The sequence below is a fragment of the Lontra canadensis genome, unplaced genomic scaffold (genome assembly GCF_010015895.1).
Source record: "Lontra canadensis isolate GAN:19392208 unplaced genomic scaffold, GSC_riverotter_1.0 scaffold28, whole genome shotgun sequence".
Classification (NCBI taxonomy): Eukaryota; Metazoa; Chordata; class Mammalia; order Carnivora; family Mustelidae; genus Lontra; species Lontra canadensis.
In genome coordinates this window covers 1558384-1585926 of record NW_022631022.1, presented here as the reverse complement: position 1 = coordinate 1585926, position 27543 = coordinate 1558384, and the positions used below count along the sequence as shown (strand labels likewise).

General features: G+C 40.9%; 1 protein-coding gene across 9 annotated transcripts in view; it reads left to right on the top strand.

The window, feature by feature from the left end:
- The window catches only part of MAP2K5 (mitogen-activated protein kinase kinase 5), a 249466-nt gene that overhangs the window by 185424 nt on the left and 36499 nt on the right, over positions 1-27543 (top strand). For 6 of the 9 annotated variants that reach the window (XM_032864619.1, XM_032864618.1, XM_032864617.1 and 3 more), the window contains 2 exons: positions 23058-23119; positions 26080-26125. In XM_032864619.1, coding sequence (XP_032720510.1) covers positions 23058-23119; positions 26080-26125 — 108 coding nt within the window. Of the gene's footprint in view, positions 1-23057; positions 23120-26079; positions 26126-26913; positions 26925-27543 lie in introns of those variants that run through there. The other 3 variants (XM_032864622.1, XM_032864620.1, XM_032864621.1) reach the window with 2 other exon arrangements.

Sequence of the window (27543 nt, the reverse complement as noted above, 5' to 3'; positions counted from 1 at the left end):
TCCCACGGGCTGGTCCTCGGGGGTATTGGAAGCCCTAAAGACAAAACAGGATAATATTAATTCATCGTCTCCCTAGCCAGATGGGGATGGAGCCGGAAATTAAAGTGGTATCTTTTTTTTTTTTCCAGAGCAGATATTTAAAGTCATTCCAGTAGTCAAGGGTGAGAGTTGAACAGCAGACATAAGCTGGATAAAATTTCTCTTCCTTGCTTTATTTACCCAAAGCATAGCAGGGTGATAAAAATGTTCCAGAGCTCTAGGTCAACAGTTCAGCTTTTATTTCCTAATTAGTCGTTTTCCCCTAGAATACATTCCTAAATTCTTGTGCTTTTATTGGGAATCCTCACATTTTAAGTTACCCTACCTCTGATAATCCCGTCCATTGAGCTCCGTGGTCCCTTTGCCTTCTTGGAATTAATCTCCCTGCTTCTCTTTCTCAGTCTACTCTTTCGACTCCTTATTCTGAATTTAAAGTCTGTTTTTCTGTACATTAGCAGAACACAAGGCTTCCAGTGTATGAAGCTCTCAATGAAGAACCATTAATGTTTTTTTAAAAACACTTTTTCTGGGCTTGGGCTTGCCTACCAGCAATGTTTATTTTTTAAACTTTAACTTTACAATATTTAAAACACTTGTAATAAAGGCGATAAATGATTCAGATAGGAAAGTTTGAAAGAAAAAAACAAATCGTAATTCATAATTATTCCTCTCAATTAAACATCTGTATAACCAGTTATGAGATTTGGGAGAAAAAATAAAGATCCTCCTAGGAAAAAAACAAGCACGCACAAATATCACAATAATAGTAAGAATGGGGCTCTAACATCCTTAATGGTTGCATCCGTCAGTCCATATATCCCCTGCAAGCCATAAACCATGTTAGTACAAAAATGAAGGCATCGTCCTGAAACAAATGGAGGTCCCATTATCTCAAATATCAGACAGGCCCCCTGGATCTAATAGCTCATCAATATCTTCTGTCATCTTAGATTCCAAAAGCATCCCATCCCCATCAGAACCCTACCAATTAAACTGATTTTCCTGAGGTCCCCCTTCAGGGTTGCTTAGGGCCAGGCCCAGGGAAACTGGGCCTACCCGGTCAAATGCGCAGCCTGCTGAGTTTTCTGGACTCTCCTGTTCCTGTTCTGCCAGGCTCCTAAGTTATCAGAGCTTTCAAGTATAGATACTCCTCACCAGCAATACACGTATTACTGGGGAGCTAATCTCAAGTTCTTCTGAATCAAATAGATATTTTCATTCCTTATTTAAAGCAGCAGTGATTACTGTTAAATTGAAAATCTTTTACTTGCTTGATTTGGGCAATATCCCGAGACTTTTGAAATTATCCCAAGGAGATGTTCTAAGGCGGGGAGGTGTGTGGAAAGGACAAGAGTGTGTAACTTCAACAGTATGTTTTTCTTTATAGCATTTCTTCCTCGGTTGAGAGAAAAATATCACTTAGACACCATTTCCCACGTATCCAAAAGACATATTAAAATACCTTCTTTATGGAAACTTGGGAAATGCCCATTGCATTTACTAAAACAAACATAAATTGATGTTGGAACTGAACTGCTGTTCAGTGATGAGTATTAGGAAACAATTGACCAGATGATTGCTTTCTGAAAAGGGCATAAGGGCTTCTAAGAAAGAAAGGATGGGGAGGGGGATGTTAATTACTGTGCTTGTCTGTCCCATATTTGTCAGGCTTCTCCTTGCTGTGGTACAGTGTTTTGCAAAGGGTGGTCTCGGGACTAATTGCATCAGATTCTTGGACCCAGATCACTGAATTAGACTTTCTAGGGATGGAGGCCAGGAATCTACATTTTACCAGCTTCCCAGGTAACGCTCTGCACATTCAGGTTTGAGAACCACTTCTGTAATGTCTTCCAGGGATAATCTGCCCTTTTAGATCCCAGAGGGCTATGAGTCATCTATCTTCATTTGTACCTGATTGTAGGGCTTCTTTTCCTGCACGAATATAACCAGCTAGGATTTGAGCCATGTTACTCCTTGGGTGTGGAATATGTCCCATCTTGAAATGTGTGTCCTGTGATAGTGTATACTGTTTCTGTTAGAGAAAAGTCAGATGAAAAAGTACCACCCCAAAGGGAGCCTAGTTCAAACAAGATGGCTATATTCAGAGTCATGTACAAAATAGCTAAGTAAAACCCAGGGTGACATACTTCATTATTATGTGGATGCAGCTTGACCTCTTGCATGGCCTGGTAAACAGTGAGGAAGTTATAAAACAAAGCCAGGTGGGCTAGAGGTGAAGGGTGGGAGTCAGGGCGGGAGTCAGGAAGTAGACTCATGAAACAAAGCCAGAGCTAGCTACCAGATGTCCAATCAGGAGACACCAGAAGTTAAACACGAGTAAGAATCAGTAACATGAAATTTGGACTGCAGATCAGGAACTGGAAGGATAGTCAAGGTAATAAGAGAATCAAGCTCCAGTCAGAAATCCGGGCAATCCAGTTCAGTTTCCATAGGCAGAGTTCATCTGGCTTGGAGCTGGCTAGTGCAGGATACGGGTGATCTCTTAATGGTACTGTCAATGCCTCAGACTTGCTTCTCTCAAAAGAACTTCTTATTTTAAAATTGCTATATACTCTGGCCCTCTCTAGGCCCTGAGTACCTGTGATTTGAAGTCCTTGATTAGTTGTTAAGAGGCAAGTGTCTATGTATGGCACGATGCTGTAGCCTTCTGATATTTTTGGGGAATAAGACGGCCCCTGTGATCTAGATTTACCACTTGAAACTCTGACATCAGTGAGATTTTCATTTTAGGAAAGAAGTGTTTCCAAAACTCATCACTCTTGGCAGCCTGTTGACAGTGTGCAATGAATATCATGTGATGACTCGGGTCCTTGTTAGTGACTGTGAACTACACTTTGATGTGAACTAAACTTGGTAGTGAGCTAACATGGTAGTGAACTAAACTTTGATGTATCGATAACCTCTAGGACTATGAAACCGTGTGGGGCTTACCTGAATTTTACCAACCCTTTGCCTGTGTTTGACCTTGGCACTCAGAGATATGCTTGAGTCTCTTGACATGTATAAAGTCATTTGTTCCCAGGCTAACTACTCTTACATGGCTCTGCTTGATGCTTTCCAGGGTTCTCTCTTGTGATTGTCTGGTTTCTTTGGTCACTCTTTGTCCTTGACAGTGACTGCCTGCTGCCCCAGTGATCTAATCATCTGTCTTCAGTCTTTGCTCTCCTGACAGTGACCCTAATAAAGCTAGCAGGTACCAGATGAAATCAGAAACCCAAATGGTATGTGTAAAGTCAAAGCTCATCTGAAAAGACAGACAGAGACTTGCCTCTCTTTAATGAAGTAAAATTGGTGGGCTTGTGTGCATTCATTTGGCAGATAGTTACCAAAAGTTCCCACTATTGGATAGCCCAAGTTGAGCAGACCATGGTGAGGACAGCCTCCAAGCCTTGAGAGAAACTGAGCTTCTAGGCAAGGTACCCAGGCCAACTGCAGACTAGGTGTGTAAGTGAAAGTGGAAAGGCAGAAGTGCTGTCCCACATCCTGAGCCAGTACCGTGTGCTGGGACTCAGGAAGCTGCAATGCCATTTAACAGTCTCTCCCGTGCATAGGGTTCTGACTTGGCTGGCGACAAAGGATTGGCCACATTGGTGTGGCAGGTAGGGATACAGCAATGATTTCTGGGTCACCAAATCCCAGGCTGGTTGGGGTCAACTAGTAGAGGCCATCCATGGATTAAGGTGCTAGGAATTGCAATGATGGAAATGAGGACCTCACCCTTGAGCCTGCCTCTAAGTCATTCACAGCCTTGGAAAAGATACGGACGCAGAAATGAATAGTATGGTTCAGAGTAGAGTGTGTCTATAGAACCCAGGGACTGGGCTGATTTGGAGAGGCCCCTCAGGATAGGTCGCATTTAAGCTAGGTCTTAAAGGATGACTAGGAGCTTCCCAAGTCAGGAAAAGAAAAAAGGTAAATGTCAGGAAAAATGGTTTGAATCCTTCTTGTGAATCGTTTTTAAGTTCACAGATGTGTTTCAGAATACTCAGATTGTCTGAAATATGACAACCAGAAAAGTAGATTGTTAGTCTTAGTATATACGTTTCAAACATACTATGGCTAAAAATAAATTCCTATCTAACATCTGTAGGTGTGCAGCAAGACAATTAGCAAATCCCTGATTTAGACTTCTGTTTATTCACTTTACTAGTAAAAAGTGAATTCTTTTTAAGTCGTGCTTATACCTGATCAGAAATATCTTCTACATGAAAGTGTTGATTTCTTAGAACTACAAGGCCAACAGACACATGAAACGATGCTCAACATCACTAATCATCAGGGAAATGCAAATCAAAACCACAATGAGCTATCTCCTTACCCCTGTCAGAATAGCTAGAATCAAGAAGACAAGACAAGAAATAACAAGTACTGGTGAGGATGTTGAGAAGAGGGAACCCTCATGTACTGTTAGTGAGAATATAAGCTGGCGCAGCCATTGTGGGAAGCAGCATGGAGGGTTCTTCAAAAAGTTAAAAATAGAGCTACCCTATGATCCAGTAATCCCATTACTGCATATTTAGCCAAAGAGAACAAAAACACTAACTTGAAAAGATGTGTGCACACCTGTGTTCATTGCAGCAGTATTTATTATAGCCAAGTTATCAAAGAACCCAAGTGTCCATTGATAGATGAATAGGTAAAGAGATGTGTGTGTGTACACCCACACATACACACACATGCACACACACAGCAGAATGTTACTCAGCCATAAAAAAAATAAGATCTTGCCATTTGTGACAACATGGATGGACCTAGAGGGTATCATACCAAGTGAAATAAGTCAGGCAGTAAAAGACAAATACTGTATGATTTCACTTATATGTGGACTCTAAAATAACAAATAAAAATGGAAACAGACTCATCAATACAGAGAACACGCTGGTGGTTGCCAGAGCTTGAGGCAGGGGAGGGGGAGCAAAATGGGTGAAGAGCAGTGGAAGGTACAGGCCTCCAGTTATGGAATGAATAAGTCATAGGGATGAAAGCTATAGCATAGGGAATATATTCAATGATACTGATAGCACCGTATGGTGACAGATGGTAGCTACACCTGTGGCGCCCATAGCATAATGTATAGAGTTGTCAAGTCACTGTGTTGTAGACCTGAAACTAATGTAACATTGTGTGTCAACTGTACTCAAGTAAAAAATTTTTTAAAAAATTTTAATTTTTAAAAACTTAAAATTTTTTTTAAAAAACAAGATTTGTGAAATTCCCAAAATTTATATTCTGAAATAGAAGCACAGACTTTTAGTGGTTAGTAATGAGCTATGATTGGGCCAGGTGTGTACACAGACAACAGGCTTGATTGTTGAAGGTGCTAGCTTAATAATTCTGAGATACACTGACGGTTCTTCCCTGCTGTGAATAGAAAGGAAAAAGGATTTGGCCTTAGGAATGTCATGGCATAGCACTCTATGTAGAACATCTGGGTGGGTCTGCTGGAGAGTTTATCTCTTTTGCTTACTCCAGGAAGGTTTTCTAAAGAAAGGTGAATGCAGAGCAGGGTTTTTGATAGAGCACAGTGGCATAGACAGAGTACGGATATTAAATGGACAGCTGGCTGAGGAGCCAATGGGCTCAGGAGGGAAAAAACAGAAGGAAAATACAAATATATGGAAACAATACACTGCCAGCATATATATAACCAATGAGACAAAGAATAAATCCCAAGGGAAATTAGCAAATACTTTGAGATGAGCAAAAATGAAATCACAGCATACCAGAACTCATGGGATGCTGCAAAAGCAATGTTCAGGGGGAAATTTTTAGCTGTAAATGCCTGCATTGAAAAGGAAGGAAGATCTCAAATCTAACACCTAACCTTCTACTGGAAGAAACTAGAAGAAGAAGAGCAAATCATATTCAAAGCAGGCAGAAGGAAGGAAATAATAAAATTAGAGTGGAAATAAACAGAACAGAGAATAGAAAAACAAGAGAGAAAATCAATGAAACCAAAAGTAGGTACTTTGAAAAGATCAGCAAAATTGACAAACCTTTAGCTAGACTGACCAAATAGAGAGAGAAGACTCAAATGTCTGAAATCAGGAATGAAAGCAGGCTCCTTACTGCCAACCTTACAGAATTAGAAAGGAGTATAAAAAAATGACATGAATCATATGCCAGCAAATTGAATAACCTGGATGATGTGGACAAATTCATAGGAAAACACAAACTACCAGTATTGACTCGGGACGAAATACAGAATCTTAGTAGACTGATAACAAGTAAATACAATTTTTTAGAACTTCCCACACAGAGAAGCCCAGGGCCATATGATTTCATGGATGGAAACATTGTGCCAAATGTTTAAAGAAGATTTAACACCAATCCTTCTCAAACTCTTCCAAAAAAGAGAAGAGAAGGGAATACTTCCTAACTTCTTCTAGGAGGCCAATAATATCCCGATACCAAAGCCAAACAGACTTCACAAGAAAACTATGGACCAGTTTCTCTTATCAGTATAGATTCAAAAATGCCCAAGAAAATACCAGCAAACTGAATCGAGCAGCATATAAAATTATACATATTGATCAAGTGGGATTTATCCCAGAAATCCAAGTTTGGCCGAGTGAAAATTGGTCAACATAATACACCATATTAGTAGAATAGAAAACAAAATCCCATGGTCATTTCAGTAGATGTAAAAAAAGCATATAACAAAAATCTACCACCCTTTCTTGATTAAAAACAATAACAACAACAACAACACTCAACAGAGTTGGAAGAGAAGGGGACTTCGACACCCTGATAAGGAACATCTACTAAAGCTTCAGAGCTAACATCATACTTCATGATAAAGACTAAAAGAGCTTTCCCCCAACTAAAATCAGGACAAGACAAAGATGTTCACTCTCACTACTTCTACTTGACTTTGTATAGAGAATCTACACAGGAAAATTAGTCAAGAAAAAAGGCATCCAGGTTGAAAAGGAAGAAGCAAAACTATATTATAGATGACATGATATATAAAACACTGGAAAATAGACACACAAAACTTTTGATAAATGAGTTCAACAGGGTTGTAGGATAGAAGAACACACAAAAATCAATTGTATTTCTTTTTGTTTAGATTTATTTATTTTAGAGAAAGCGCACATGTATGCCCATGAGTGGGGGCAGAAGGAGAGAATCTTCAAGCAGAATCCCTCCTGAGTGTGGAACCCAGTGCTGGGCTTGATCTCATGACCCAGGAGCTCATGACTTGAGCTGAAACCAAGAGTCAGATGCTCAACTAACTCAGCCACCCAGGTGCCCCAAAAATCAGTTGTATTTCTATACACCTTTAATTCAAAATGAAATTAAGACAGTTCCAAGTTATCAAAAGAATCAAAGAGAATAAAAGACTTAAGACTTAACAAATAAAAGACTTAACAAAAGGGGAAAACTACAAAACACTGTTGAAAGAAATTTAAGACCTGAATAAATGGAAAGCCATCCCAGGTTCAGGGAATGGAAGACTTAATATTGTTAAGGTGGCATTACTCCCCAAATTGATGTACAGATTCAGTGCCGTCTCCGTCAGAATCCCAGTGGGCTCTTGCAGAAATGGATGGACTGATCCCAGAATGCAAAGGGAAATGCAAGGAACTTGGGAACAAAACAGTCTTGGGGGAAAAAAGAGAGTTGGAGGATTCATGGTTCCTGACTTCAAAACTCCAAAATTGCCATAATCAAGATAGTATGGTGCTGGTATAAGGACAGACATTGGAATAGAATTGAGAGTCCAGAGATAAACCCACATATTCATGTTCAATTGTTTTCCAACGAGGATGCCAAGACCATTCAATGGTAAAAGAATCATTTTTTCAACAACTGATGCTGGGACAGTTGGACAGCCACATGCAAAAGCATGAATTTGGACCCCTACCAATCACATCATACATAAAAATTAATTCAAAAGAGTTCAAAGACCTAAATGTAAGAGCTAAAGCTGTGAAACTCCTAAAAGGAAACATAAATGTAAATCTTCATGACCGTGATTTAGGTCACAGTTTCTTAGATATGACACCTGATAGCATAAGCAAGGAAAAAAATTGTACTTCACGGAAATGTAAAATGTTTGTGTGTCAAAGGACACCGTCAAGAAAGTAGAATCACTGCAACAATGCCAGGGTTCCAGGCCGATAGATAGAGTGGTGGCAAACTGCAGCTCTGAAAAGGAACCTTTTGTACCTCAGGGTGGGAAGTAGGGAAGGGGCTGTCTTTCCCTATAAGGTCTGTGGCTAGGAAAGGGGGCTGGACAAGAAGGCCACAGTGGGGATGGGGGAAGGAAGATGGAAACAAAGTAGCCAGCAGAGTGATAGGCAAGAACTGGAGGAAGTTGGGGTGGCAGGGGTGTTGCTGTGTGGTTGTCCATGATGAGTAAAATAAAGCTTAAGATGGGAACAGACTATTGCCAATAGTAATAATAATAATAATAATAATAATGGCCCATCATTACAAACCTCCACTTATAAGAAGTCTTTGCCTTCAGTGAGGTCTTATGACTATTTAACCACAAATTTTAATGAAGACATGAGAGCCTCCACTCTTTACTTAGCTGCTGACTGGCATTTTTACATCATGATAGTGACACTAAAAAGAGTCCTTATGAATGGGGACAGTCATCCACACCACCAAACACCTGAATTCACAAGAACTCTTCACTTAGATGAGGTTCCTCTAATAGTTTCTAGAAATGCCAGCAAACATGTCCATTGCTAAAAGAAAATAGCGTTTGATTGCTAGTGCCCATTTGGTGGAAGAGGATGGAGGTTAATCATACGGCTAGGCACTTGGACATGAACTGGGCAAATCAAGGGACAGCTAACATCTCTGTTCTAGCAGAGGGTGGCACATGAAGAAGGGGATGAGAAGATTGAGGACCAGGAAAAGGGGAAGGAAAGGAGGGAAGAGTCTGCTTTTGAAAGCACATTATTAAAAAGCTTCTAAGCTTTTCTCTGTGCCTTTTCTTTCCTACCACTTCACCTCCAGGGAGTACAGATCTCAACCTCTCAAAGCTTCCAGTGGTAATAGCTAAACTTCTTAGCACAGCATGAGACTCTCACGATATTTTTTTCAGCCTCACTTTGGGTTAGCCAGTGACCTTGAGAGTTGCCCCTCGCTTTCACACCTGTGGTGGTGCCCACCCCCGCTGCTTGGAATGACCTCCTCTTCCTTTTCACTTGGTCCATGCCCTAAGCATCCTCCAAAGCCCAGCTCAAATGCCATCTCCTCCTTGAAGCTGTCTCTTTTACCTTCCCACTCTTCTATCCTACTGCGCTCCTGCCCAATGCTCGGCAGCTTTATTACAGTTTTTTCCATACCAAATCAGATTTAGTTCATGAGTTGGTCTTCCACTGGATCATGAAGTCACCCAGCACAGGAATTCATCCCAACACCTGGTAGACGTAATGGCCCAAGCAGGGGCTCAGTAAATGCTCCTTGGAGTAAACTTAAAAAAAATAAAACAAAACAAAAAAACACACATTTTTCTGGCAGGGCTAGTCCTACACAAACCAGAATGTGGTCTAGGTTTGTCTTTTCTTCTACTGAGGTCCATCCTATCTAGCAGAAAAGGGCCTTTGTCCTATAACACAGCAGCTAAGAACAGAGGCCAGCCCAGAGAAACATAATTCTATCTTTCCTTCTTTGAAAAATTTTTTATTGAAATAATAATTTAATAACATAAAATTCACCCTTTTAAAGTACACAACTCAGTTCCAGAACATTTCCATCACTCCAGAAGAACCCCAGTATCTGTTAGCAGTCACTTCCTCTGTCCCTTCTAATCCCTGGCAACCACTGATTAATCTGCTTTCTATCCCAATGGATTTCCCCATTGTGAACATTTCATAGAAGTTGGACCATGTAATATCTGGTTTTTGTATGTTTGGTTTCTTTCATTTAATATAATGTTTTCAGAGTACTTCCATGTTGTAGTCATTTGTCAGTATTTTGTTCCTATTTATGACCAAGTAATGTTCCATTGTATGGATATACCACATTCTGTTTATCAGTTGATGAACATTGGGCTGTTTCTGCTTTTTGGCTATTATGAATAATGATGTTATGAACATCCGTGTGCAAGTTTTTACATGGGCATATGTTCTCAGCTCTCTCATATATATACCTAGGAGTAGAATCGCTGGGTCATATGAAAATTCTGTTTAATTTTTTGATGAATTTCCAAACTGTATTTCCTAGCAACTGTACTATGTTCATTCCCACCAACAGTTCATGAGGGTTCAAATTTCTCCACATCCTTGCCAGCACTTGCTGTTTTCTGAGGTTCCTTTTTTTTTTTTTTTAGATTTTATTTATTTGACAGAGGGAGATCACAAGAGTTAGAGAGGCAGGCAGAGAGAGGAGGAAGCAGGCTCCCTGCTGAGCAGAGAGCCCAGTGCGGGGCTCAATCCCTGGACCCTGAGATCATGACCTGAGCCGAAGGCAGTAGCTTAACCCACTGAGCCATCCAGTTGTCCCTGGGATTCTTTTTAATTATAGTCATCCTGGTGGATGGGAAGTAGTTTCTCGTTGTGGTTGTGATTTCCATTTCCCTTGTAATTAAAGATGTTGAACATATATTTATACGTTGATGAGCCATTGAATATCTTCTTTGGAGAAAGGTGTGTTCAATTCCACTGTCCATTTTTAAATTGGGCTATTTGTCTCATTATTGAGTTGTAACAGTTCTTTATATATTCTAGGTATAAGAAGCTGAATATCTCCTCCCATCCAGTGGATTTTCTTTTCACTTTCTTGGTCTTCTTTGACACACACAGTGTTAAATTTATTTTTTTAGACTTTGAAGCCATTTTGATTTTCTCAGAGGGTGGGAGACTTAGACCTCCACCCTATGTCTACCCCACCCTTGGCACACTTTCAAAAGTTCTCGAAGTTCTATAGATTATAGTATGAAAACCATTGATTATATCCCAAACAATCATTCTGTAAACCTGCATTAATCCCAGAACTAGGTATTGGGGATAGGAATGCAGTTGCCACCATTAAAATGTTTGTGCTCTAGTCCACGAGACCAGTAAACAGTCATATATAAACAGATCACTTTAAACTAAATTGGATGTAGGGTAAGTGGTATGAGATTTGATGCTCTGAGCTCTCAGAGGACCACACTGATTCTCATTTTAACCACTCACATAAATAGGTATTTATGATAAGGTTTTTAATGATGTTTGCAGCTATCTAACTCCTCTAATAACAGTGTGAACAAGGTGCTAGGAAATGCAGACAAGAGAGCTGATGATAGAGGAGATGATAATGTCCCAGAGGTCTCTACAGAGAATGGGACCCCAAAGGGCCAGTTAGGAGTTAGTCTCAGATGCGGAAGCCCCAACGGAGTGCGGCAGGGCTGCAGTGCTTGGCAAAGTATCAAGAGATGAGCCAAGGGCCATATATCAGGGAATCTTTATGTGCTGTGCCTGAAGGCCCTTACTGGGGGAGGGCCCTGAAAGTTTTAAATGGGATCAATAGAACCGGATTTCTGTTTCAGAAAAATCACTGACAGGGTTGTGGAAGATGTTTGGAAAGGGCAGTTAGGAAGCTGTAGTTCTGATCAGATTACGAGGGCTTTTAATTAGCCTAAGCATGTTTGAAGAGTATTTAGGAGACAGAATAAACTGCCTTAGGTGAGTAATTGGATGTAGGGGAGAGTAGAGAGCGGGGGTCAGAGATGAAGCACGTGGCTTGGGCAGTCAGGCCCTTGCTGACATGGGTCCCACAGAGGGAAGGGCATGTTTACGGAATGAAGATTAGCATTCTGTTCATAGGATGGTATTGCACACCTCATTTAAAACTGTGTTATTAGGGACGCCTGGGTGGCTCAGTCAGTTAAGTGTCTGTGTTCAGCTCAGGTCATGATCCCAGGGTCCTGAGATCAAGCCACATTGGGTTTCTTGCTCAGCAGGGAGCTACTTCTCCCCTCTGCCTGCTACTCCCCCTGCTTGTGTTCCCTCTCTTACTCTCTGACAAATAAAATCTTTTTTAAAAACTGTACTATTTTCCTGTTTCAGACCCAATTATATGTAGTTTACCAGCTAGAACTCGAAGTTCCTAGGCTTTTCATTTCTGCCTTCATGCTGTACCTCACAACCAGTGGTCACTTAAAAATATTTGTTGAATGAAATATTTGTTGAATATATGCATAATTATAAGAACTTACTACTTGTTTTTTCAACACTGCAGAAAAACAAATCCAAAAAAAAGTAAGAGAGAGTATATTATGAGAAGATACTTAGCTAATTTACATTGTCCTCTATTAATATTCAGAAGTCTAGGCTTAACTTCTACGATTTACAAGACATTTCTCCAAGGAAACATGTTGCTTTCCCGTAACACCCCATTTTACAGATGAGGAAACTGAGTGGCAGTCAAAGGATGTGGCTCTTTACACTTATTACCCGATGACTGACCTTGATGGAAGCAAAAAGTGACAGCTGAACATCCCAGCATCAAAAGGAGAGATGATTTTAAAAGCTATAAGAGAAAACAACTTAGAAAGCATTGCAGACGTGCCCCCAGGGCATGGAGGTATTGCAACACAGTTCAGTGTCGCTGTCTGTAAGAATGACTCCAGGACTTTAAGAAAAAATTGAATTCTATTCTGCATATCTGTTTAAATCGGCAGGAAGGAGCTTGACTCCTTTTAGAAAGATTTATATATATACAAAAGATTTGGCTCTTAAACCCTCTTTTGTCTTAAAAAAAAAAAAAAATCATTCTTGCAGAATCACTCATTCCCAGACAGGTTACTGGGGGCTGGCTAAGTGAGAAGCTTCTGGGCCATGAACATAGCAGGTGCTCTCTGGGGGTTTCTGGTGGGGGTGAAAATGGTTGCCTAAAGAAACCTCCCTGGAATTCAAAAAGTGTTATTAACCAACCCCAGAGGAAATAATATCCATTCTTTTTTTATTATTCTTTTGCCTGGGGGACTTTGCCATAATTCTGGCTTCTGAAGTTAGCAAAAAGTAAAAGGAACATGTCCATGTCTCCTGCTCCCAGCATCCAAAGGCTGGCCTGTTCTTTTCATGACACAAAACTGCAGGCAGATTACCCTGAGACAAGACTCCCTGGCCTGAGCTCTCTGATGACCTGGGCAGGCGGAAGCTTCTGACCGCAGTGGCGACCACTCTAACGATTCAGGTACATGGGTGTTGATACACAATTCCATGTGTGAGTTAGTGACCGAGGCATTAGAAGCTTGGTAAATTAATACAAGTGGATACACAATAGTCTTGTCCTCCAGTGATACTGTGAGCTAGACCTGTGTCCCATAGTGTTGGGAATATTTAATTGGGACCCTGGAAACTGATACTCTTCTTTTATGTAAGGCAACCTTTGGAAATCTAATACCTCCTTTGAAAAGTTCAGTATGTTTAAATTAATACAATTTGGCTGGTTTGAAGATTGAAAATAGGTTAACATTAAGGCCATGATTCCTTTAGTAATTACTTTTTCTATTGGTAATAACTGTTTCTTTAGAAATGACATTAACATTCTACCAAAACACAGCAGTAATCCAAAAGTTAATGTTCTGTTCATTTATAATTATATTTAATTCATATTTATGAGTTGTCGGGAGGGAGGAGAAAGAAAGTGAGTTTAAAAATTTAACAGAAGAAATAAGTTAAAAGCAAAATTTTTCCTGTACATCCTGAAGGATGTACAAAGTCATTTAAATGGGAAAAAAGATAATTTTTAAATACACAGATACATAAATTCAGTTTTTGTTAGCTAGCTAATGCTGAAGAAAAATCTGTATTTTTTTATTATTTCCTCGTGGCACTGAATGAATTCAGTAGATAGACTTCCTCCATTTCTTTTTTTACTAACCAAAATATTAGCATAAACATCCCTATGATTTAGATTTCAATAAGTCAGTTAGATTTGGGTTTTGTTTGTTTGGTTTTTTTAAACCAGGGAAAATTTTGCATCTTTAGGCAGTCATTGAACAAGTAGCTTTGTGTTGCTTTCTTTGAATTGTCCATGAAGGCTGATGTATTATTAATGAATTAATTTCTTGGTGGTGAGGCCTCTGAATAGCATTCTGTGAATGGGCAGTTGCCTGGTGGGGCCAATTTTGGCTGCTGTCATTTAACATGTGTTGCTCTATTGTGAAGTCTTATCCAGCTGTAGGACAATGCTCATTTAATCCACCATGATGGGACCTACACACCCTGAGCCCAAGCTGGATGCCAGGGTCAGCTACCCAGCAGCTCAGGCTGGGGCACCACTCGGTCTCACTGCCGAGTTGCTGTAATCATTTTGCCTGCCGTTCATTTCCCCTAAACCAGGGGAAATGCGTATGTGAACAGTGCAAATGTTCTCAAAGAGATTCCAAACCGGTCGGCTGGGGTGTTGCCTCCATTCCAGAATGGAGGCAGTGTTCCAGGGAGTGTAAGTTCCTTCCTTCCTCCTGGAAATGGAAGCGTCTGGGCCCACGAGATCCCTGATGTTCTGAGGTCCAGAGTAGCAGATGGCATTATGATTTTCCAAATCCTGATGAACATTCTAACTGAACTTGTTCATTTCACAGTATGTAGTTCTATTTTTTTTTCCACTTCCTCCCCCTTCTCCCCTCCCTGGCTCCCTCTCTTTGTTCCTCTCATATTGGCTAATTTTAAACTGATGCGCTATCTTCTTTACCCAGCTTTAAATTCCCTTCTCTCCGAGTTTATTGTTTGGAACCAGGTAGAGCACAATTTCACATATAATTTTCAGCCTTTGAGTCACAGCTCACATCGCCTTTGCATTCGTTTATAAAAATAGGTAAGCAAATACCACCCGCCTTCTTGCACCGTGCGGCCCCAGCAAGTTCTGCTTTTCCCCCTTCTCCGTAGCTTGCGGTGCAGGTGGCAAATGGCGGTAATTATTTTAACTAACAGTCGAGTGAACATCAGGAGGACCTACAGTGTGACGATGTGGTCTTTGGATTTCAGTGAGTTCTCGGAGTCTGACTTGATAGTGAGTGTTATGGCTTGTTGGTTTTTCAGGACACGGACCTGCCAGGTTCTTGCCCTTGAATGGTGTGTGCATGTAGTTCAGATATCTCTGCGTTAACCCCTTACCTATGAAAAGAGGAGGAGTCATTCCTTTCATTTCAGAATCTGTTAAGGGTTATTATGCTCCCTGAGATTTTTTCCTCTTTTGTTTTTGTTGAATATAGTTATGATCTCCGTTTAATCTAAGATGGCTTTTAAACAAAACTTGTGCACATAGAATCTGGTGAAGTCGGTACTTTAACATTACAATTTAAGTCCTGGATCAAACATATGTAGCTGGACTTTTCCTGAGGAAAAAAAACTGACCTTACCAGCGTATGAAATTCAAACACTATATAGGGACAAGGTAAAACCACAGGTAGGAATTGCTGAATAATTACCTTTAGACCAGCGTGAGCAGGAGGCTTCCCACGAGGGTGAGCTCATTTAATGGTTCCTAAAACTCAATCTTGTGGATGTCAATGGTCATGCTTGATTATTTGCAGCAGTGTTTTATGGAAATGCATTGGGAGGCTACAGAGAGGACAATAACGGGTTTTACTTTTGTAAATGCAGTCCCTTTGGTATGAGACAGGCATGTTTTTGCTGTTCTGCCCACACCATGAAAAAGGGAGGTATATGTGAATGTTAGTGAGTGTGTGTGTACTGTTCATAGGGACACCTCTAAAAAAGCCTGTGACCTATAGCCTATGACCAACAAGTGACCTAAAATAAAAAGAGAAAAAAACGGGCTGTCCTTCTCAGAGAGAAAGCAACTGTAAATATGGTTTCAAAGATTAATCCATGTTCCAGTTCTCTACCTCTTTTCAAGGAATTTAATAAAACACCAAGGTCATTGCCATAGGTTTAGAAAAATGTCTAAGTAAATATCAATCTTTTAAATGACCAAAAATTAAAGACTAAATGATGGGTTAGTTTTGATATTAATGACAAAGTTTTTCTCCTCTTCTCTTTTATCTTGGTACTGAAAAACTTCTACATGTTTAGGGGAAAAAAAAAACAGGAAAGAGCTTCATAATCTCACATCCCAATTACCTACAGACAGATTCCTTTAGACCTGTTCATTTATATTTTGTGTTTTTTTTTTAATAAGCCATCTGGTTGTGATGTTCATTTGGCTAACAGCTGGTTCTCCCTTGATTTAAGGCTTTATAGGTCAGGTGGGTGTTTCAGTGGCAGAAATTCATGCCTTTTGCCCCTAGTTCCAGGTCCTTCTGAGGCAAGTTAAATGAGCCGCTACTGTCAGCCCAGACCAGTGGATAGAGCTTCACACCAAAATGCCCACACATGTAATTTGTCACATCTGGCAACCCAGAGCATGGAGTGACCCAGTGTGGAAATTGAATCGTCTTTCACTTTCTCTGCTCACGGCTTGATGTGGAGTGGGATGAGTAGAAGAAGGGCTTTCTGGTCTTCAGCTAAGGTGGGGGTGGGGGGATCAGAGGCTTTCTTTGCTGATGACGTCCATCTACCAGCCTTCCTAAATGCACAGCCTCATTCCCAGTGTTGTCCCTCTTCACACCCCAGAGATTTGGTCAATTGTGTTCACATTGTGAAATCAAAAATACACATAATGTCAAAATACCAATTGTTTCCTCACAGAGTGGCCACATTTTTAAGTGAGCGATTTAATAAGCACTGTCTGAATTTGTACGACTCCGATGTGTAATCATGGTTCATGTATATCTTACGCTGGACTATTGTCTCATTCTCTGGCTGACCTAGAGCCCCTGTCCATCTTGTTCCCACCTTTGTCTCTCTTTCAGGATGTGCCTGCCTTCTTACCCACCCTACCCCCACTACAAGTCTGTTAGAGCAGCAGCTTCCAGTTAGAAACACCGAGAACCTTCAAAATATTAGCACTAAGCTAATTTCCCAAAGTCTACCATTGGATTACACTTCAGACAGTTAGATTTTTAGTTTATACATTCATTTCTGTGGAGGTCTTTAAAGGAGAGGGCACAGGTTTTTGTGTGTTTTTTTCTTTCTTTTGTCCAAACAAACCAAGTTTCCTCCTCAGTCAAAAGGAAATTTGTCTTATGGATCTGCAGTTGTCTCACAAAAGTGTCATTTTAAGGTAGTGGACAGTGGAGAATCAAAAACCAATTTGGGGTCTAACAAGGCAAAATGCTGTTTGCCTGAAATGAAGCCACTGGAATTACAAACGACCTTTGATCCAACACTGTGGACAAGAGTGGAGCAATCTAAAAGAGCTGTGGCAATTAGTGTGAATCCCAGTGCATAGTGACAAATCGTTGGGCTGGGCGAAGGGAACATTAGGCTTAAATTAGAAATTTATTTTTTTTAATGTTAGTGCATTAACTCAATATTGATCAGACTTGAGATGGTTCTCTGACTTTAACTACCTGTTGACTTGATGGCTTGACACCATGAAATCTGAAAATAAGCTATTAAAAAATGTTAGAAGGCTTGCCATATTCTGTTTAACTTGCCAGGCTGGTTTAATCTAACCACATCACAACTGACCTTTAGAATTTGCCAGTGTGGCCAACACCTTGAGAGTTTTGAGAAGTTGTCCTTCTTCTGTCTTCCTTCTTTCACTGCTAGCAAGTATAAATCTTGGTTTGAAGGAATTTCTATTTTGCATGAAAAGAAGGGGACAGGACATAGATGAAAATGTTCAAGGTGGCTCCCCATCCTCCCGCCCCCACCCCAGGTGCTCTCTGGAAGTGAGGAAGGAAGAAGGTGGGAGGGCAGAGACAGTCTTGTACAGCCCTCCAGACGCCATACTCTGTTCTCTGTCACTCTTCTTTATGAACTCATGTGTACCAGCCAGACTTAGTGCCCCCCAGTATAACCCAAATGCCCAGCTCTTACTTAGTTAGCTATTTCCTCCATCTTGAAGGGCTGTTTATTAGGGGTATACATCTTTTCCCCCGAGTAGTACACAAATTCTTTAAGTTATGGATTAAATATCAGTTATCCCACAATGCCAGGCTTAGTGCCTTTGACACAGTAGGTGGTCAAGAAAATTACTGAATCAAAGAACCAATAAATAATGAATGACTATCCATTTTTATTACATAGTATTTTATGTCTATGCCCTGTCAATGTTTGAATTAACTACCATATCCTTCTCAGGTTTCATTATTATCTATAATTATGAATTAAAGGCAGAAATTAAATATGCAGGTATATTTTTTCAAGCTGAGCTCCCTAAACTTTTTTCCATTGAGTAGTTATGCCAGCCTTTCCACTTATACAAAACTGAGCTCCGCCAGGAATCTGGACCTCATCAGAGTTTTTTAAAATAGTTCCTTACCTTTTTCTTTTTAAATTTTCTATTTCAACATCATCTGAGATTCATATGCAGTTGTAAGAAATAGTATGGAGAGGGGCACCTGGGTGGCTCAGTCTGTTACATGTCCAACTCTTGATTTTGGCTCAGGTCATGATCTCAGGATCGTGAGATCAAGTCCCACATCAGGCTCCACACTGAGCGTGAAGCTTGCTTAAGATTCTTTCCTTCTCCCTCTGTCCCTTCCCTCCCCCTCTCTAAAATAATAATAATAATAATTTTTTAAAAAATAAGAAGAAGGAGAGAGACTATTTACCATTCACTCAGTTTCCCCCAGTGTTAATAGCTTATAAGTATAGTACAGTTTCACAACCAGGAAATTGACATTGATACAATTCACCGAATTCAGATTCTACCCATTTTCCAGGCACTCACGCATGTGCACACACATGTGGGCAAGCATACATGCACAAACATTGTCCTGGATCTTTCCGAAGCCAAGAAACATAGTTTAAAACAAAACAAAACTATGCTTTCGATAATGATCTCTCTTTTAAGTAAGTGATTTTGAAAGCATTTGCCTCATCTCTATTTTCTGTATTTGGAGTACCCAACCTATCTGCCTGCTCCCAAGGTCACAAAGTGTGCTTACAGGCATAGTTAGTCTGCAAGTGAACTAGCAGCCCCAATGATTGGAGTCAGCCCTCCTTCCCCCTCTTTCCCTCCTCTACTCTTTGAGTGTATAGGTACACACACACACACACACACAAATTTTCTCCTGCTTGCCTTTTTTATGCCTGAATACCTTGCTGACAAGTGCTAATAACAAAATACCCAGAGAGAGTCCAGTTGAAGTTAGCATACATTAAACATTCTGAACTTGTCCTTTTGCTCATAGATTGTGCATAATTAATAATTAAACAGTTTCAGTTGTAATGGGTTGACCTTCCTGAACTGTTCATTACTCACAAGGCAAAGGCATCACTCAAACTTTTTTCCCATTGTCCTTCGCTGTTCCCTAGCATGACACGTGCTTGTGTTCTAGTTGTTTAGCACAAGGGGCTGACCAGGTAGTTACTGAAACCTCTGAGACTTGGAGACTGTCCTCTGTGAGGACCAGAATTGCTTACTGAAATGGTTGATGGCCGCTGTTTTTACATAACAGTTGCTGGCTCCATAACAAGATCCAGCTTGTGTCCCTGTAGCAGGACTCTAGAGTTGATAAGGGAATAGAATCTCAGGTTAAGGCTTCTGGGTAAGGTTGTATCCACTGTTTCATTCCATACCTCTGTGCTTAGAAGTTCAACAGAAAAGCATCCCCCAGAAAAGCCCTTAAGTGAAGTATAGCACCCGGGGTCTTAAGGAGAGTGACTTTTATTAACCATTAAGAGTTGGTTTCAGCCAGTCCTGAGAGTTGTCAATGTAACTGCTTCTCCAGCTCCTGTTTGTGTTTTTGAAATGTATTTGTTCATCTTTCCTGAACCCAGGTTTCGCAGAGCACGTTTTTGATGCGTAGTAGCAAGGACTTGACTAGATCCCTGAACCTCTGGACAGGACTCTCAGGCTCTTTCTAACCCAGTGGAGACTGGCTGCTGCCCCTGCCTGGGAGCTGTGGGGAAACTGGGACAGCTCCACTCTGATCCTCCCTCCCTCCCTCCTTGGCGCAGATTTGAATTCCAGCATGAAACAGACAGATTCTTGGAGGTGTTCTGCAATGCTCTTCTAAACAAACTTCTGGTTTTCCTTGCATAAAAATGAGAAAAGTATACTCTAAAAATCCTCCCAGTGTGGTGAACACCATCAGGTCTCTTCATTTGCTTTCCTGGAGTGTTAACATAAGCCTGTGTGCTTGTGTTGAGTAGGAGACTCTCAGAGGACTCCTTTGCTCACCCCTCTGCCCCCGCCATGTTTGTGTGTGACATTCTGACCACAGCCCCCCACACGCCCCACCCCCTCATCCCCCCCACCCCCCGCCAGTCAGTCTTCTATATCTCAGAAAATTCTCCTTGGAGGTATGCAAGAGACACAGCTTTTAAAAGGAAAAGAAGTATCTGGCATTATGCATGTGAGATTAGAATTTCCCCCCACATCTCTGATGAGTGATTCTTTCCAGGCACCCCTGAGATGAGACTCCGCTCTCTGCGGTTCTGTAAAGTCGACTTGGGGTGGCATTTTCACAAGTGAAATAAATTATTCATGGGTACCACCCAGTGTTCCTTAGTTTTATATTATGAGGAACTTAACAGGCTACAATATCAGGTCTTAAATAAAATTAACTACCCATGCAAAGATGTCACATTGCCTCGTTTTGTTTCTCATCCATGTTAAAATGACATCTTCATCAAGTTGCCTAGTCTATAATTCATTAATTTACTCTTGGTATCATACTTTGAAATGAGGCCCACATTAGCATCATGTTTTATATCAGGATCTTTGTAGAAAACCAGTCGAGAATTTTAACCATCTTAGTAAATATGCAGCCACATTAAGGCAGTAGGCTTTTATCTTCCTAAACATCGCATTTAAAATCAACTACTACTCAGACACTCCCAGGACCAGAGCCTCCAGAAGAATTTCAGAAATGATGACTTGGAGGACTGACTCCCTGATCGGGGTCCATAGTTTCTGCACCTCAGACTTTGAGCCGTTTTTGTACTAACCGTTTCTGAAACAGCGAAATGTCATTTCTTGAACTGTGCCTTGTAGAATCTTGCAGGCGCCGTGATATATATATGGCTTTCCTAAAACAGGCCGGGCTGAAATTGATATCATGTTTTATTTTTGCTCTTCAAACCGATGGGACTTCTGTGGCCATTTTATAGTACCTTTATCGAAGACTTGTCACGTTGTTGCACGCCTGTTTCTTCTGAGTGGACGGTTTCATCAGCCCCCTGTTTTTCATGTCCTCTCTGTGTAATGCCTGCATGTAATCCTTTGAACTTGGCAAGATTTTATTTCGCTCCCATTTTCCTTTGTTTTCCTTTCTTCTTGGAAGCCTTTCTCTACTGATGAGAATTTATGATTTGAGAAGTTTATGATTACTAACCTTCTCCTGATCTGGATGAATAGATTAAATTCAAAGAGGACAGAAAGGCAAAATCTAAGGATCATTTCATTCACATTCCATTTCTTTTAACCTCTTTGGGATTTATTTATTATTATTATTAATTTTTTTTTGGCTGCTTTGACCCCCTCAGTTCCTTTTGATTTAATTGTATTTTCCAGCAGTTTCCAATTGTTTGAATTGGAAACAAAGCCTTAATAAGAGTTCTAGTTAATTTTCTGTCTTGTAATTACCGATCTCATTTTTCTGATAATTGGCCACAGCAATTATATGTATATTTACTAATCACATAGGAGGCTGTGCAATTGTATCTATCTGCCACCATTGATAATGACACGCATATTGCAGAGGTGCTTTTATCATCTTCTTTTTTCCACTACATCAAAGCTATTTCCTCTCGTTCTCAATAATGAATACATGCATGCATTTGACACAGTTGTGTGCTAGAGAAATTGTTTGGCTCCCACCAAATGCTGCATGCTCTGAGTTTCTTGCCTGCAGCGCTGGAAGGTTGTATGTAATGATATATTGCTCATCCAAATGGCCAAAGCACTCCAAAGCACAGTGAGATTAAAATAAGTCATTCCTTTGTTAATTTAAATAGGTGCATGTATCATACTTTGCAGGGCACTTTGTGTAGGGATGTCAGAGAGGAAAAAAGCCGCCGAAAGGTATTTTTAATAGCAAATGAGAATAGATGGGAATGGAGTCATTTGCAGCTGCCTACTTTATGTGGCTCTCTTGTTCCAACTGTAGGTCTAATGAGATGACTGTTAAAGTACTCTGCAGTGTAATTTCATTACATCCTGAGCCGCTACACTATAAACACAGTGGCGCTCTCTGTCATTCTTGGAAAAACTCCTAAATTCTTAAAGCCTTCCTTTGCAAATGGTAATGGGGTTTGCTCCCTGTGTTACTCAGTGGTTGTCATTTGTGGCTTCGTTGTTTCCTGCTCTTTTAAGTGGCTCCCACCTCCGCCCCAGTTCTGTTTGGTGGTCAAGGTGGGAGTTTTTCACTGGGTGCTTAATTCACAGCCTCTCTCATACATATGACGAGTTTGCCCAGACTGGCACATAGACTAAAATTCTTTTCAGGACACAGCTTCCCCTGTAAAAGCCTTTCTATTAAAGTAAAAAATAAAAACAAACAAAAAAACCTGACCCAAATGCTTCAGCAAGCAGTTAAGAGCAGTTGAATATACAAATAAATGTAAATAAAAAGGAAAGTGTAAATAAATAGCAAATCCAGTAAAAGAAACAAAGGTCAACACAAGAATAATTTCACAGCTCTTTGTTAATTACAAGACCATTTGTGTGTTACTTAAATAATCATTAATTTCTCATTTACACTTTCGTACCTTCTTTCCTGCCCCGTGGCTATCATTGTCCTTTTTTCACCTCCCCTCCCTCTTTGCTCTCATGTTTCTCACCATTGTAAAATGTGTGTGGCTTTAAATTTGGCATTTTTACGTAAACATGTGGGAGAGGGTGTAGACAGTCTTTTTAATTGGATGAGGCCTTATTTTCCTTCCCACATGGTGCTGAATCCTTGTTATAGATTCATCTTTATCCTGCTCCTTGGGGGAGCTGGGCAGGGGTTTGGGGGGTGGCGCATGGAAAGGAAGAAAAGGAATTGTTGTGACTTTTGGTGACTTGTTTTTCCTCCATCCCAGGATTCGCCCGTCCTTCCGGTTGGAGAGTTCTCCGAGCCATTTGTACATTTCATCACTCAGTGGTGAGCCCGTTTGCAAACATGCCATGCCCTCAATGTAAATGATACATGCCATTAACTCCCAGGCTCTGCGAGACCTTATGGCTCTCCCTGCTTCCTCCTGGAGACGGGAGGGACTTCGGGGCCTTGGGCAGATGGGGCAGCAAAGCTGAAGAAATTGTTTAAATTATGTAAACGTTATTTACACAAAGGGTCGTAAATGTACTTTAGAGGCTTTTTCCTGTTTTAATAAACTGCTGAGAATCGGGCTCCTTCTTCGAGCACAGATACTGTTGCTATCGAATTTCTTTTTTTTAAGAAATACACAATTTTATAGTCCCTATTGAACAGACATATGAAGCTTATTTTTATTAATGTAACCTCAAGTTACCCATAAAACTGTCTGTCACTTAGTGGAAGCAGCATAGTTTATTAATTCATTGGGTTTTCCGTAAATAACTTTTATCTTTGGTTGTATGTTAAACACAATACTGGTGTTCCATTTCAGTGAATTTTGATGTTTGAGAGACTATGAAAACATGGTTCCATTTGGCCCACTTGAACCATTAAAGAACTGGGAGGAACCACAGGTCAAAGGGGCCCTCGGTGTCGTTTTACACCTGAGGAAACACGCATTTTTCTTTGCCAGCCCTCTGCCTTTTCCCCCTCTGTAGGACGAGGGTCCCCCTTTCACATCATCCACCTGCCTCTTCCCCATTCAGCAGCACCCAGGAGGCTATGGACGGCCCCATTGTTCCACTGCCTCTCCGCCTGCCCTCTCCCTCTCCCTAGCATGGAGAAAGAGAAGGAAAGTGGGAGCATAGCAATGACCGCCACAAAGCAGGAGGCAGAACTAACCAGAAACTATTCGGGACATTCCGGAACTTCTTCACAACTACCTCTACCTGCCTTCCCCTAGTCCACTGAATTCCGTTTCATCACGCCTTTAGAGTCATGTTCGGTGGTGGAAAACGGAACCCTTCCTTCCTGTGGCGCCTGGAAATGGTGCGGTCAGGAGTCCTTACCAAACCAAAACGTTTGTGCACTGTCCCCTGCCCCTCCCCCCCACCATGATCCATCCGATGATTACACTAAAGTGAAGCTAAGAAATATTCCTTAATATAAATGTCAAGCTTTATCACCTTTTTGACTAAGTGTAATATGTTACCTCTTAATAAAAATGTCTCATACGGTTTATACTCCATAGAAAAACATGTGAGGAAGAGATTTTTTCCCCCTGACTCTAAAAATTTTATTAACACTGTTTCTATTTATTTAAAAGACTTATCTAATATTCTGTAGCTTTTAAAAACTATTTTTACCCTGTAGATATTTCATTTCCAAAGCACCCCATGTTGGAAAAAACAGATATATCCACTGAACACTGGAATCCTGAGCTCATCGATAATATCAGAGCCCATTATCCAAAAATGTGTATTAATCTCTCTTAATTTCCTTTACGTGGAATTCCTAGAAACACTCAGAAGCAGCCCATCATGGGAATGCCACATTTTGAACTGCAGAAATTGAAAAATAAACCATGCCGTTCTTAAGCTGCCCAGAGCCCTGGTTTGGGCATCACCCGCCTGGCGCTGTGGGATTTGTGACGGGAGGGCTGTGCATCTCCTTGTGTGGCCTGAGACCCCCTTGGGGGTGGGGCCGGTTCTGGGCAGAAGTGGGAGGGGAGCAGATAAGGCTTTGCCTTCCTTCTGTCCAAAAAATTAATCAGCTGCTATGTAAAAGTTTTATGGAGACAGGGGGAGGGGTAACCTGTGTTGAAATTTCCACAGATGTCAAGCTGAAACAGAAATGATAGTGGGTAATAGCCTTGTTTTCCCAAGAGATACAGCTACTTTGGAATGTCAGATTAGGACTGTTACCAACTCCACTGGCGAGACAGCTTGAATTACTTGCTAATGAATGCAGTATTTGAGAGGTGCATATGGTTATTTATAGGGAAGGCAAATGTCCTTGATGTCATTAATGGTTCATAACTACGGTTCTTATTTACCAAATGATCATTAAGTCTCTCTACTCAAACAAAAAAAAAAGAAAATACTGTCAGCAAATGCAGGGATCATATGACGGGTTTTCCTGGCGCTCGTTAGAGGTTGCGTTGTGTAGAAGAAAAAGCATCTGTGTGATTTTCAAGTAATAGAAGAAGCAGTCTCTTTTCATGACTTCATCCCACAGACTCTCTGAGTTTGGTATGGATAACGGCCACCAGATAGGTAGCTGTTCGTAGTCACATCAGTCCCACGTGTGAGTGCTTCATCCCTTAGCCTTCATACCTGACACAGCTACTGATGATACTTACTACATGTAAGACAAGCAGCATTTTGTATGAGTATTGTGATCCTTTAAGCAGCTTAAACAAACTTAACTCCCCCCTCCTCAGCTGTTTAAAGAATATCGACCTGCATTGTAGCCAGAATAAATAAAAGTTGAACTAATATAACAGCCCATTTGTAATTTTGTAGCATTATCTAGATTCCTGACTTCTTTTATGACTTGTCATTCAGAGTCAGAATGAAGGAATAAAATATTTTTCTCATTTGACCTGGTAGTCATGTTTTTTTTTCTTATTACCTAATTCCCGTTACGGAAAAAGAAGTCTATTGTTACCTAGTTTAAGTCTGAAATAAACTGAAAACTGAGTCAGGAAGAAATATTGCCACTTTTTTTTCTCCCACAATTATTTCAAAAGTGGAATTAGGTAAATTTAAATTCATTCTTCATCTGTAGTGCAAAAATAACTACCCCCCCAAAAAAAATCTTTATGTTTCTGATTCATGAGATCCCCCAAAATCTGATTAATTAAAGGCCCAAATAAAAGAAAGGGAATATATGCTAATACTTTGGCCAAGAATTGAACACGGTGAATTTGAAGTCATTCAGATTCCAGGGGAAATAGTCCATGGTGGAAAGTATAGCACAGATCCATGCGTGATCTAGATAATGACGAGCTTTTCTTCCTCTAACAGCATGCGAAAACAACCCAAAGAAAGACCAGCACCTGAGGACCTGATGGTAAGTACATTGTTTTAATTACGTTAGCATTCTCTAGTTATATATCTGTGCTTAACCTTCTGGTAAAAGAACTGGAATGGAATTTAAAACCACCACAGCTCTTAGAGAGGCTGCATTACTTACTCCATTTGGGTAGGTGTTTTTGAAGCTCAAATCCTCAGGTAGTAGTTTTTACTCTTTAAAAACCCACCACCAGGGTGCCTGGGTGGCTCAGTGGGTTAAAGCCTCTGCTTTCAACTCAGGTCATGATCCCAGGGTCTCTCTGCTCAGCAGGGAGCCTGCTTCCTCTCTCTCTGCCTGCCTCTCTGGCTACTTGTGATCTTTGTCTGTCAAATAAATAAATAAAATCTTTTTAAAAAATAAAAATAAGGGGCGCCTGGGTGGCTCAGTGGGTTAAAGCCTCTGCCTTCAGCTCAGGTCATGATCCCAGGGTCCTGGGATCGAGCCCTGAATAGGGCTTTCTGCTCGGCGAGGAGCCTGCTTCCTCCTCTCTCTCTCTGCTTGCCTCTCTGCCTACTTGTGATCTCTGTCAAATAAATAAATAAAATCTTTTTAAAAAAATAAAAATAAAAACCCACCACCATTTTGTAATAATAAGGGAGTGGGCACCTAGGTGGCTCAGTCATTAAGTGTCTGCCTTCGGCTCAGGTAGTGATCCTAGTGTCCTGGGATCGAGCCCCGTGTTGGGCTCCTCTCCCACTCCTCCTGCTTGGGTTCCATCTCTCGCTGTAGAAAAGAAAAAAGAAGAAACTTAAGGTAAAACTCTCTTCCTCCGCCTTACACGCAAGGGCCACCAGTTAATCTGGGTTACTCCTTCTCCTCCTTTCTTGTTACCGCCTCTCAGCACCCAGAGCATCGGTAACAGAAAAGCGAGTCAGCATATTCAATTTTTCGCGGTGTCCTGCGGGAGATTCTGAATGTGGTGTGGAGTCCTCTTGGATTCATGCAGAATGAAATTAGATTGGCTGCAAAAGATCAAGTTAATGTGAATCTTTGGTCTTTCCTCAGGAAGAGACAACTATGAGCTGCGGGTGCTGTGTTCTCAGCTCCAAGGCCGCTTTCTTTGATGGCGAATGACAGTTTTTAGTCGAGCAGGGAGAGGAACAGAGACGTTCCCTAGCAATTCCCAAATGGTCATTTGTTTAGTGCAGATTGTTGATTTGACAACGCACAAGCTGTTAGAAGGAACGCCGGGATCGAGCATTAGTAACTAATGATTATAGTCTGCTCTTTCTCCTGTTTCGTGTGCTCACCATTCCCTGTCTTTAGACCATGGCACTCAGAGCACACCCCGACCAGTCTTCTGTCACCACTTTAAACAAGAAGCATTTTGCAGATACCAGTTCAGAGGGTTTCATCCGTTGTATGCCATCCTGATAAACACCCTACGTGCCCAAACTTCTTGTATAATACACCTT